This window comes from Papio anubis, chromosome 5, assembly GCF_008728515.1.
Source record: "Papio anubis isolate 15944 chromosome 5, Panubis1.0, whole genome shotgun sequence".
In the NCBI taxonomy this organism is placed as follows: Eukaryota; Metazoa; Chordata; class Mammalia; order Primates; family Cercopithecidae; genus Papio; species Papio anubis.
The window spans coordinates 73115244-73128716 of NC_044980.1; the positions used below are offsets into that span (position 1 = coordinate 73115244).

At 42.3% G+C, this 13473-nt stretch overlaps 1 protein-coding gene across 1 annotated transcript in view; it reads right to left on the reverse strand.

Annotated features, from left to right (window-relative positions):
• SERINC5 (serine incorporator 5) overlaps positions 1-13473 on the reverse strand; it is a 119580-nt gene that overhangs the window by 28645 nt on the left and 77462 nt on the right. The window contains exons 4-7 of the mRNA XM_009208684.3: positions 13347-13429; positions 11035-11128; positions 3060-3271; positions 87-182 (exon numbers count right to left, since the gene is read on the reverse strand). Of these exons, the coding sequence (XP_009206948.2) occupies positions 87-182; positions 3060-3271; positions 11035-11128; positions 13347-13429 (485 nt within the window). The remainder of the gene's footprint in view (positions 1-86; positions 183-3059; positions 3272-11034; positions 11129-13346; positions 13430-13473) is intronic.

The following is a 13473-nucleotide window of genomic DNA, read 5'->3' on the forward strand; positions in this document are numbered from 1 at the left end:
CTCTCCAATATTTAAACAATAGTTCACTCCTCCATGAATGAAAATATTCACACCGCAAACACAAGCCCCCTAACAGGCTGGCTTACCTACTTCTGCAGGTTTGCTGGACAGAGCTGAGAAGGTGAGGTAGGTGACATAGCAGCTTATGACCCCTGATTGTAGGAGCCCCGAGTGCGGCTGTCCTGAAAAATGACAAGAGACAGACAGACAACAGGTTTTAATTTGAAGAAAAAGAAAGCATATGCCTAAAAAACCTGACAGTCCCCATGACAGTCCTCAAACTTGAGCATCCACCTTTAAAGGAAAGAAAAGAGAAAAAAAAATGTAGTATGTTTCTCAGATAAAACTAAAAAGATATTAAGGGGGAGAGAGTTACACACTGAGCTGAACATTGCTATTTTAAAGATGTCAGGTTCTGCCAAGTTCTCTACCAATACTTTATCAAGCCTATGGCTATACTTAAATACACTAACTAGTCTCCCTGAGGTTTGTAACATTAGTTCTTAAATCCCAAGATCAGAAAAAAAATTACCGTCGTTGTTGATAAAACCACATAGCTTAGTTGGGGAGGGGAGTAAGCGGTAAACCAGATTTCACAGGGGATGTATTCCGGATTCTACAAGGTCATCACATACCACAATCTATGACAGGACAAAAAGCTTTTACCTGCCAATGGACAAAAAGCTTTTGGGAACAGAATACAAGAATTGCTCTTGGCTAAAGAGGAAGGCTATGGGGCTCAGCATTCACTGGGAGAAGGGCTTTAAGGTTATTTATTGATTCATTTATTTTTAACTTTTATTTTAGGTTTGGGGGTGTATATGCAGGTTTGTTGTAAGGGGAAAATTATCATGGGGGTTTGTTGTACAGATTATTTCGTCACCCAGGTATTAAGTCTAGTACCCATTAGTTATCTTTCCTGATCCTCTCCTTCTTCCCACCCTCCACCCTCTGATAGATAGGCCCCAGTGTGTGTTGTTCCCCTCTATGTGTCCATATGTTCTCATCATTTAGCTCCCACTTTTAAGCAAGAACATGTGGTATTTGGTTTTCTGTTCCTGTGTTCATTTTAAGGATAATGTCTTCCAGCACCATCCATGTTCCTGAAAAGGACATGATCTCTTACCTTTTTATGGCTACACAGTATTCCATAGATTCCATAGTGTATATGTACCACATTTTCTTTATTCAGTATACCATTGATGGGCATTTAGGTTGATTCCATATCTTTGCTATTGTGAATAGTATTGCAGTGAACATACGTGTGCCTGTGTCTTTATGTGAGAACCATTTATATTCCTTTGGGTATATACCCAGTAATGAGACTGCTGGGCCTAATGGTAGTTCTGTTTTTAGGTCTGAGGAACTGCCACACTGCTTTCCACTATGGTTGAACTAATTTACATTCCCACCAACAGTGTATAAGTGTTCATTTTTCTCTGAAACTTCACAAGCCATCTGTTATTTTTTGAAAGTTATAATATTTCAAGTAAACTAAAGGTTCAGATCTTTCAGAGTAACCAGGATGTGATAAGGGATCTCTCTTTTTTTCCTGTGAAATTTTTGACCACTTACTGACATAAAAGGATGCAGTTTTACTCAGTCTTGTGGTCAAATTTGTTTCCAAAATTATCATTATTAAATTATAATTACCGATAAAGACATAAAACAGACCCTGTTATAATGTTGCTCTTTGGCAAGGGAATAAGATTTCCCTTAGCACCTAATGGTACTAAACCAAATATTTCAGAACATTACCCCTATTTCAAAAGATAAAGATTTAACCCAAAGATTTTAATCAGAATATCAAGTTATTCTAGGAACTCTTAACTGATCAATTAAAGGGATTAGGCAAATACTCTCAATTTCAATAATGGTCTTAAAATTTTTAGTAGAGGAAAACATAGTATTTGTGACTATTTTTTTTTCCTCCTTCTTCTTCTTTTTTGACACAGAGTCTCACTCTGTCACCCAGGCTGGAGTGCAGTGGGGGGATCTTGGCTAACTGCAACCTCTGCCTCCCGGGTTCAAGCAATTCTCCTGCCTTGGCCTAACCAGGTAGCAGGGACTACAGGCGTGCGCCACCACAGCTGGTTAATTTTTTTGGGTATTTTTAGTAGAGACGGGGTTTCCCCATGTTGGCCAGGCTGGTCTTGAACTCCTGACCTCAGATGATCTGCCGCCTGCCTTGGCCTCCCAAAGTGGGGATTACAGGCATGAAACACCGCACCCGACCACTAGTTGCCTTTTTAAACCACTATTTTAGAAAGGATTCAAGGGGGCTGTAAATTTATCGCCTATATTTTCCTACCTAGAACCTGAATGTCATGCGCATTTTCATCACCTATAGGGTCCGACACCCACAAAAAAACATCAGACCAGGGACACCTCACTGTAAGCCCAAAGACACTATATCCTGGCTTAAGAAACCAAGAGTAGTTTATAAATGACAATTCACATGTATACTTCCTAAAGCACTTTCAAATGCCACTGTCTCTTCCTTCCGGCTTTGAAATGACCATGAGCAAGGTCAGGCTTACATGTTTCCACTGACTTCACTGAGGAAGAACCTGGGTCTAAGGAAGGTTAGCACATGGGCCAGCTGCTGGCTGAGCTGGGATGGGATGTCCTGCTTCCTGACTCCCAGACCACACTGCCCACAGCCTTGAGTGAAAGATGACCCGAGAACCAACCCTTTCTGCGGCCCTTTCATTCAACTTTTACACAGAGATTGTAGGCAAGCTCATAAACAACTGACTTGATATACTTGGAAGGCATTTCCCATTTAAAGGCTCCTTGTTGTACATTATTTAGCAAAGGCAGTATCTTCCTATTCATTGACTTCGTTAAGTTCAGGTCTTTCTCGACATGAGAAATGCTTGCCTATCACAGCTCGAGAGTGAGATATGAAGAGACTGGAGCCCCACCTTGCCCACTACTGACACATCCACAGTAAGTTAAGGAATACCCTAGTTAAAAACAAAAACAAAAAACCATTGAGTTTGCTCAAAGACACTTAGGAAAATATAAATAAGGAAGAATGGAAAAACCATGCTTACGATTTTGGACACAGGGCGAGATGGCTACCAATGAAATAAGCACGCATAGGCCTCCATTTACTCCCAGCAGAATTTTGTTTTCCATGCAGCCGTCTTTCTGTGTGTAAAACACTGCCATCAAAACCAAGCCTCCAGTGGCAATGGAATACATGATGAGTGTCACCAGGGCCAGGGAGGCGTACCACAGCTTGTTACTGGCTGTGCCTGCTGTCCTGTTTCTCCGGGAAGTGGGTAAGAGGGAGAGGAGAGAAGACAAGTCAATGAAGCCCACCATTCTCTGATAACATTCACCATCCCTCAGGCAGTAACTAATACTACAGGCCACAGGCACTGGTACCCAGCTGCCCAGAAGACACATTATTTTAGCAGTGATTATGCTCTATCAAAGCTAGAAGGTTCTGGTAAATATGGAAACTTCTTGACTAAAGCTTAGAATTTTCTCTCAACACTGAGAGAATTCCACTTTCTGCAGCAAATGTATTCATTCATTAAAATGAATAATGTCAACCCAAATGAGAGACTGAGGCAACAGTCTCAATCAACCGAGGTTTACTGAGCCAGAGGTTTGAGGGTGCACCCAAAAACACACAAGTCACAGAATCTTCTGTGGCTGGTGCTCCCAAAGAGGTTGCAGAAGGCTCGGATTTATCCATTTCTTTAAAGGGGAGAAGGCATGCAGTTTTAAAGGGGACAGGTGGTGAGGCAAACGCGACATTCTCCCGAGATTTTAACTAGTGCCCAGTAAACTCCGCTATACAAGAGATATGATAAACATTTCAAAAGGGAGTAAAGGAAGAGTTCATTATATAGTCTCAGGGTAGGCAGAGAAATGACTGCTCTCCTGACTTTGTTCTGCACCTGGGAAGATAAGCTTGTATGGGCATTGTCAGTGTGAAATGTAACAGACTGCAATTCCATGGACAAGGAGCTAGACTTAGGTCGCAGACCAAAAGTTACAGCTGATATGCCCTTTTTAATGGGAAGATACATATCTTGAAAGGTTTAGGGATCAGCAGATAATTTACTTATGAGCAATTTGAGGGCAGTAATCTGGGATGCACGGGGCCTTTTGCCTTCTGTAGAGGTCTACCTAATGTGTAGTCCTTTGACACAAGGTTGGGAAGTCACAGCTATCTATGGGCAGGTGGGAGGGAGACAGCAGTGTCACGTGACTCTGTCTCCAGGTTTAACTCTCTGTTTGGTGTAATGAGTTTGAGCAGTCCTGAGACTCTAAATTTCCTTTAGCCACCTACAGACTTTATTCTAGCTTCTCCATTCTAACTGTGAACCACCCTGGGTCAGTTTTTGGCAGGAAGAAAAAGTTGCTCTTCACTGGGCTTCTCCAAGTTTTCTCCATAAACATAGAGCCCCAAAGTGCCATAGTCTCTACTCCAAAGTGCTGCCAGGAGAGGTGGCTCACACCTGTAATCCCAGCACTTTGAGAGGCCAAGGCAGGCGGATCACTTGAAGCTAGGAGTTCAAGACCAGCCTGGGCAACATGGCAAAACTTTGTCTCTACAAAAATTAGAAATATTAGCAGCGTGTGGTGGTGCAAACTTGTAGTCCCAGCTGCTTGGGAGACTGAGGTAGAAGGATCACCTGAACTCCGGTGGATGACGGCGGCTATGAGCCATGACTGCACTCCAGTTTGGGCAAGAGTGAGACCCTGTCTAAATTTTTTTTTTTTTTTTTTTTTGAGATGGAGTCTCGCTCTGTTGCCCAGGCTGGAGTGCAGTGGTGTGATCTTGGCTCATTGCAACCTCCACCTCCCAGGTTCAAGCAATTCTCTGCCTCAGCCTCCCTCGTAGCTGGAATTACAGGCACCCACCACCATGCCCGGCTAGTTTTTGTCTTTTTATTAAAGACGGGGTTTCATCATCTTGGCCAGGCTGGTCTTGAACTCCTGACCTTGCGATCCACCTGCCTCTGCCTCCCAAAGTGCTAGGATTACAGGCATGAGCCACTGTGCCTGGCCCTAAATATTTAATAATAATAATAAATAAACTTTTAAAAACAGAAACAAAGTTTTGCCAGCAGCTCTCCTGGATGCCATCTTCTTAGGGAGAAAAGAGAATTACCTTTACTAAGAACCATATTGGCTGACCTTAGCTCTTTATTCCTTGAACTGAAGAGAAGGGCCTGTAACTGTGCTGCTTCTTTATCTAAAATAGTATCAGGGAATACTAAAAGAAAATTTGACATTAAAAAAAGTTAAATAGATAGGAATAAATTCTGGTGATCAACTGTATGGTAGGGTGATGATGGCTAGCAGTAAAGTATTGTATATTACAAAACAGCTAGAGGAGAGGCTTTTGAAGATTCTCAACACAAAGAAATGATACAGCCTGGCCAACAGAGCAAGACCCCATCTACAAAAACCAAAAACCAAACCAAAACAAAAAACAAAGATATTAGCTGGACACGCTAATTAGCTAGCTTCTTGGGAGGCAGAGGCAGGAGGATCTCTTGAGCCTAGGAGTTCAAGGCTGCAGTGAGTTACGACTGCGCCACTGCACTCCAGCCTGGGTGACAGAGTGAGACTCTGTCTCTTTAAAAAGAAGAAAAAAAAAAGGAAAGGAAAGAAAGAAAAAGATGATAAATCCATGAGGTAATGAATAGCCAACTACCTTGATTTGATTACTGTATGACATATATGTATCAACATGTCAAAATGTACCCGATAAATATGTACAATTACAATACATCAATTAAAAAATAAATTAGGGCACAGTGGCTCACACCTGTAATCCCAGCACTTTGGGAGGCCAAGGCGGACAGATTACAAGGTCAGGAATTCGAGACCAGCCTGACCAACATGGCAAAACCCCATCTCTACCAAAAATACAAAAATTACCCGGGCATGGTGGTGCATGCCTGTAATCCCAGCTACTTGGGTGGCTGAATCGCTTCGACACCAGAGGCAGAGGTTGCAGTGAGCCCAGATCATGCCACTGCACTCCAGCCTGGGCAAGAGAGGAAGACCCTGTCTCACACAAAAAAGGAAATTGTTCAGAACAAAGAAAAGTATCTATAAATGCTAAATGAACTAGACAGAACAACAGGGAGAATGAATTGAATGAATCATTGTCATCTGCCTTATGATTATATTGCTCTTTGTAACCACATTCTCCCAAACCTCACAGAAAAAGCAACTTACTTTATGCCCTCACAAAACTGGAAAGTGTTCAAGCAACCCAGTTAAAATGTTTTAATGATGAAAAAATTCCTGCAGCCAGAAACAAAGAAAATAGGGAGGAAAGGCCAAAATGAGAATGACCGTCATATTCCTGAAACTGTGCCAGACACTCCAATGGCCTTGGAATTATTCTAACATAAAAGGCGTACAAAGGAAATGAGAGAAAATGGGATTTTAAAAAGGAAAAAACAATCTAAGAGCAAATAATAATGGATGATGGGGAGACAGCATGAATTATACAGAAAAAGGTAAACACTGCTGACTGGTTTGTGGGTGGGAGATGACCAACACTTCTATTCACTATTCTTTTTGGTTAAGTTATTAGAATATGAAGGACTTTCTTACAGTTAATTAATATTTACAGTCCATGCCAAAGTTAAATCTTCAACCCCAACCTTTCCCCTGAACGTCACTTATATTAACCAACTGTTCATTTAACAATTGGAGACCCACTCGATGGTCTAATTGGCATCTCAAAGTTAGCACATTCAGGCTAAGGTAACTTCCTGATATTGACACCCCCATTCCTCCCTCCCCCAAACCTGCCATTGTGCAATCATCCCAACCTCAGAAAACAGCAATTCCATCTTCCCATTGTTGGGGGAAGAGAGAAAGAAAGAGGAAAGGAAAGAAAGGAAAGGAAAGAAAGAGGAAAGGAAAAGGAAAAGGAAAGAAGGAAGGAAGGAAAGAAGAGAAGAAGAGAAGAAGAGAAGAGAAGAGAAGAGAAGAGAAGAGAAGAGAAGAGAAGAGAAGAGAAGAGAGAACAGCACAGAAGAACTGTGGTCACTTTGGAAGCTTCTTGCTGCTCTCCCCTCCCCCACCCACCTCCACTCAGAGCTGGCTTTGGAACATATGAGGATCCAGCTCCTTGGTACCACAGAGTTCCAGACTACTCCTCCCTCACCTGGATTGTCTCCCCCTGACCTCCTTACTTGCACCTCTGACATCTTTTCACCTTTCTTGACTTAAAACAGATTATATTCCTCCCTTCTTAAGGCCCTCTGGTCCCACTAAAAATACAAAAAAAAGTCTTTACACTTGACACCTAAAGCCCTTTGTTTCAATTCTAATAGAGAATTGACACTGTAAACCACAAAATTTGAGCTAGAAAGGAAAAAAAAGAACACACCAGTTAGTCCAAACACATTATTTAAGTGTGAAAACTGAGGTCAGAGGGGCCAACTGTGAAAGAGTGAAAGAGCAAGCATTAAAAGGGGGCACTGAAGCCGAACACAATGTCATCCCAGTACTTTGGGAGGCCAAGGCAAAAGGATCTCTTTAACCCAGGAATTCAAGATCAGCCTGGGCAACGTGGCGAAACCCCATCTCTACCAAAAAAAAAAAAAAAAAAAAAAAGAAATTAGCCAAGTGTGGTGCCACATGCCTGCAGTCCCAGCTTCTCAGGGAGCTGAGGTGGGAGAATCACTTAAGCCTGGGAAATTGAAGCTCCAGTGCGCCATGGTCACACAACTGCACTCCTGCCTGGATGACAAAGTGAGATCCCATCTCAAAAAATAATAATAATAATAAAAAAGAAAAAGAAGAAAAGAAAGGGGTACTGAAATCTGCATCTCCTGGTTGCCAGGCCCAAGACCTTTCTACTCTACTGTTTTCAGGATCATCTACTTCTCAAGATGTTTACAAAGAGATAAATGAAAAAGGGAAGAAAAGGTACTTTAGTTATTCTATTAAGAGCAATGAGTATATTTTCTAGATTCTTATACGCAAGAGTCTGTTAAACTATAAACATGTTGACAATAGGGATTTTTGTTGGCATATATGCCTCAAAGCTTGGATAATAGCAACACTATTTGTTGCAGAGCTTTTAAGTCATTCTAACTGAGTTTCTGAAAGTTTTTAAAGCAAAAAAACTTTTCCAAAATGCCTGCTAAAAACATGGCATCAATAATTAGTCCCAGCAAATGGATTCAGAATCAATCAAAACATTAAAATCAGACTGAAGAAGCACAAGTGTTCTCAAGGGAACATACTATTTAATGGGCAGATCAGACACCAAGGATCAAAACTGTTAATATTTTACCATGAAGTTCCTTATTTGAAGTATACTTGTGAAAATTTTAGGATGATGAATTTATTTTCTAATACAAAAATCAAATTGAAAGCACATTCAGGTCAGGTGTGGTGGCTCACGCCTATAATCACAGCACTTTGGGAGGTCAAGGTGGATGGATTACTGGAGGTCAGGAGTTCAAGACAAGCCTGGCCCACATGGTGAAACCCCGTCTCTACTAAAAATACAAAATTAGCTGGGTGTGGTGGTACACGCCTGCAATCCCAGCTACTTGGGAGGCTGAGGCAGGAGAATCCATTGAACCTGGGAGGCGGAGGTTGTGGTAAGCCAAGATCACACCACTGTACTCCAGCCTAAGCAAAAAGAGCAAAACTCTATCTCAAAAAAAGAAAGAAAGCACATTCAGAATAATCAAGGAAAGAGTGATTTTTAATCAATTAAAATTCACTTCCAACTTATTGTATTTCTTCTGGACTACTGAGAAAATAGGGTCCCATACAATTATAGTCACCCATTTGGCTTATCTTTAAGAAAACTCCAGGCTGAGCGCGGTGGCTCACGTCTGTAATCCCAGCACTTCGGGAAGCCAAGGCGGGTGCATCACGAGGTCAGGAGATCGAGACCATCCTGGCCAACATGATGAAACCCCGTCTCTACTAAAAATACAAAAATTAGCCAAGTGTGGTGGCATGTGCCTGTAATCCCAGCTACTCAGGAGGCTGAGGCAGAAGAATCACTTGAACCCGGGAGGCAGAGGTTGCAGTGAGCCAAGATCGTGCCACTGCACTCCAGCCTAGGCGAAAGAGCGAGACTCCGTCTCAAAAAAAAAAAAAAAAAAAAAAAAAAGAAAGAAAGAAAACAGTGCTGCCTCAAAACAAGATCTAGCGGAGACCACAACATAAATTACTGGATCTCATGGATAACTCAAAATGCAGACACTGTACAATAACTGATAAAACAGCCCACTTCAAATGCAGACATCTGTATAATTATAGAGTTTAGAACTTTAAAACATAGCAAAACATATCTGTAGGACTACTTGTAGGACTATTCAGTGTTGTGTAAACCATTTGAAAATTGTTCATATTTGGCCATGCTTAATCCAATATTTACCAAACAGTCAAATGACTAACTCTATCTTTTCACTTATGCATCCCAACAACAGCTGTACCTCATGATTTGATCCTTAAAACCAAAAGAAAACAACAACTACCAAGTTGAACAACATATTCAGAATAAAAAGTATTGAGAGTATTTGGACAGTGTATTTTGTTTTGTCCATGGTAAAAGTAAACTTCACATTCATATGGCACTTATGATTTCAAATATTTGAGTATAACATAAAATGATTCCTGTAAAATATGCAAAAAACAAAAGCCTTACTGGGTACAATAGGCAGTTGTTTTTATTCATATTTTATAAGTAAAGAAAGTTAGGGCTGGACGCAGTGGCTCACGCCTGTAATCCCAGCACTTTGGGAGGCCGAGACAGGTGGATCACCTGAGGTCAGAAGTTCGAGACCAGCCTGACCAATATGATGAAACCCCATCTCTACTAAAAATACAAAAATTAGTCAGGTGTGGTGGCATGTGCCTGTAATCCCAGCTACTTCGGAGGCTGAGGCAGGAGAATTGCTTGAACCCAGGAGACGGAGGTTGCGGTGAGCCGAGATCGCACCATTGCACTCCAGCCTGGGCAAAAAAAGTGAAACTCTGTCCCACACAAAAAAAAAAAAGGTAGGCAGAAAGCAGCTAAGTGCTTTGTCCAGAATCACAAAGAGGGTCAATTAGGTCTTAGAACTCAAGGGTTGTCATTTTCTCAGTGTGGCTTAGCAAGAAATAAAAGTAGCTATTAATAGCTGGGCATCTCCCACTTGGCCCAGGATATGAACTCAACTTCCAAGGCACTTAGAAAGAGTCTACTTTTTTCAAAGACAGGATGGTTTTCTAAGGTAGCACAACATATCTTCCTAATGAAGGAGTCCTTTTTCCCCTCTTGGGAAGTTGAAAAGAAATTTTAAAAATCTTTTTTGTTGAGGCAGGGTCTTGCTCTGTTACTCAGGGTGGACTGCAGTGGTGTGAACTCAGCTCACCAAAGCCTTGACCTACCAGGCTCAAGTGATCCTCCCACCACCTCCTCCCATGTAGCAGGGACTACAGGCATGTTGTACCATGCCCGGCTAATTTTTTATACAGACATGGTCTTAGTATGTTGCCCAGGCTGGTCTCAAACTCCTGGGCTCAAGTAATCCTCCCACCTTGGCCTCCCAAAGTGCTGGAATTACAGGCATGAGCCACCATGCCTGACCCAAACATTTTTTTAAAGGAGGGAACTATTCTATCTCATAGTCTGCAGAAGATGAATCTCCACCTCCAAAGTTTGACTTTTGTGTTCACTTTTTAATTTTACTTTTAATTTCATGAGGATGGGAGGCTAAGATGAAGCCTACCCAATTTTTTAGCCACTCTCAAAACCAGAGACTGACAGGTACGACTGACAGGTACGAGCAGGGGATTGAGTGTGGCTACTTCACACCACTGGCTGACTTAGAGGCCAAACAAGGGAGTAGGGGCAGGGGGTCAAAACGTGAGAAGTAAACGAAGGAGAGGAGTAAATGAAGAGGTACAAAAAAGCAGGTATAAAGAAAAACAAAACTGCAAATCCCTAGCAATGCAATTGAGTACAGCCTTTATCAAAACTGGGCAGTTTCTGTGAGTCAATGGGAAGCTTTCCATAAAGGCACACACCAGTTCTTGTTCCACTTATGTGCAAACTCCACGAGCAGGAGGAGCTGGATGCCTATGAAGAGGAAGCCTCCGACGGCTCCCACATAGCGCCAGGCTGCAAAAGACCATGAAGAACACAATGAGGCAACCTTTCGTTGTATTTCGCTCAAAAGAGAATAACCGTAGCTAATTTTTACTAGTTAAGTGTACCTAACACATTCAATTCCCACATGACCATATAAGATATGTATTACAAGTTTCACTCACTTTACGGAAGAGAAAAATTGAGAATCTATGTAGGTTGACAACATCTCTGTCAATAAATGGTATAGCTGGGATCTGAACACAGGCAGTCTGACCCTGAAATATCCAAGCTTATCCTCCACACTACATCTGCCAGGTACCCTAACAGATGCCCTCATTCATAAAATCCACAATGACCCACAACTTAAAAGCTAACACAGACTGCCAGAAAAATCAAAGGTTCAGATTTTATTGGGTAAAAAGTCAACAACGACCAGTAAGGAAACAAGGTTCAGACAGGGGACGGACAAGGACTCAGCTCGACTTCTGGCTCTGCCACAAAGATGGCAGGGCCATCTTTTAACCTTGAATAAGTCACATCACGTGGGTTCCAGTTTGTCTATAAAAATTACTGAGCTGGGGCTGGGCACGGTGGCTCATGCCTGCAATCCTAGCACTTCGGGAGGCTGAGGCAGGCGGATCACTTGAGGTCAGGAGTTGGAAACCAGCCTGGCCTACATGGTGAAACCCTGACTCAACTAAAAAAAAAAAAAAAAAAATTAGCCAGGCATAGTGGCTGGTGCCTATAATCCCATCTACTCAGGAGGCTGAGGCAGGAGAATTGCTTGAACCCGCGAGGTGGAGGTGGCAGTGAGCTGAGATTGCACCACTGCACTCAGCCTGGGTGACAGAGCGAGACTTAGTCTTAAAAAAAAAAAAAAAAAAAAAAAAAAGACTCTGCTTGGCTGGGTGCAGCAGCAGATCACAAGGTCAGGAGTTCGAGACCAGACTGGCCAATGTGGTGAAACCCTGTCTCTACTAAAAATACAAAAATCAGCCAGGAGTGGTGGTACATGCCTGTAGTCCCAACTACTCGGGAGGCTGAGGCAGAAGAACTGCTTGCACCCGGGAGGCAGAGGCTGCAGTGAGGCGAGATTGCGCCACTGCACTCTAACCTGGGCAACAGAGCAAGACTCCATCTCAAAAAAAAAAAAAAAAAAAAAAGACTGAGCTAGACCAGAGGGTTTCTAGGTCTCTTCTCTCTCCAAATATACATTCTAATACATAAAAGGATCTCTGTAGAGAATTTTAAAACTTTTAACAGTATTTTAGGTAAAAGTAAGACTTAGGGAGTATATGAAAAACAACTAGCCAGGCCCTGATACATAACTATATGAAGGATTATGGCTGTTCCTTATAAACTGACACAATCTAAATGTTTAGTTTAGTTTTGTTTTTGAGACAAAGTCTCACTCTGTCACCCAGGCTGGAGTACAGCAGTGTAATCTCGGCTCACTGCAACCTCTGCCTCCCAGGTTCAAGCAATTCTCATGTCTCAGCCTCCAGAGTAGCCGGGATTACAGGCACACACCACCATGCCTGGCTAATTTTTATATTTTTTAGTACAGATGAGGTTTCACCATGTTGGCCAGGCTGGTCTCGAACTCCTGGCCTCAAGTGATCCACCCGCCTCAGCCTCCCAAAGTGCTGGGTGTGAGCTGCCACACCCGGCCTAAATATTAATACCTTACTTAGGAAAGTGAATCCATTTGGGTTGAACAAAATGCTCTGAACCACTGAAATTCAGGTTTTTTCCTCAGCTCATATAAAAAAGAGCCCCCTGTTTCAGCTATGATTAAAGGCTTCATATTAATGAATTAAGGCAGGTTCTAACAATAAAGAATATAATTCAATGCTACGGAGCTTGACATAAGGTAAGTTTAAAAACAGACTGAAAGATGCTTTTCCTGTCCCACTATCACTGCAGCAGACATTTAGCTGTTGACAGCCCTGTGCTCCCTGTTTCTGGGTTTTCTGTGCAGGGCTTGGAAAGAACAAGGTCTCCCAGGCCAGCAGAGTACCGAAGTCCTCTTACACCCTGCCTGCAAGTGGCATGCGGTAGTGAGAAGAGGGGAGGTAGACAGGCAATGGTGGAAAAAGTATGGGCAGGTAAGTCAGGAATTTCTTTTGAAGCCAAAAGAAAAATCATTAATTCAAACTATCAAAGGTACTTTGGACTGCACTTCTGAGCAATCTGACAAAATGGGTAAAAACAAAACAAACAGGTACCCAAAATACCCCATTAGTACCGTTCAGAAAGGTGTCCTGATCTGGAATGAAGAAAGCTCCTGAGCACATGGCCCCCAACAGCAGAAGTTTAAAGAACCAAAAGCTAGAAGGGGGGGAGGGGAGAAAAAAAGAGGAAATGTATTTAAG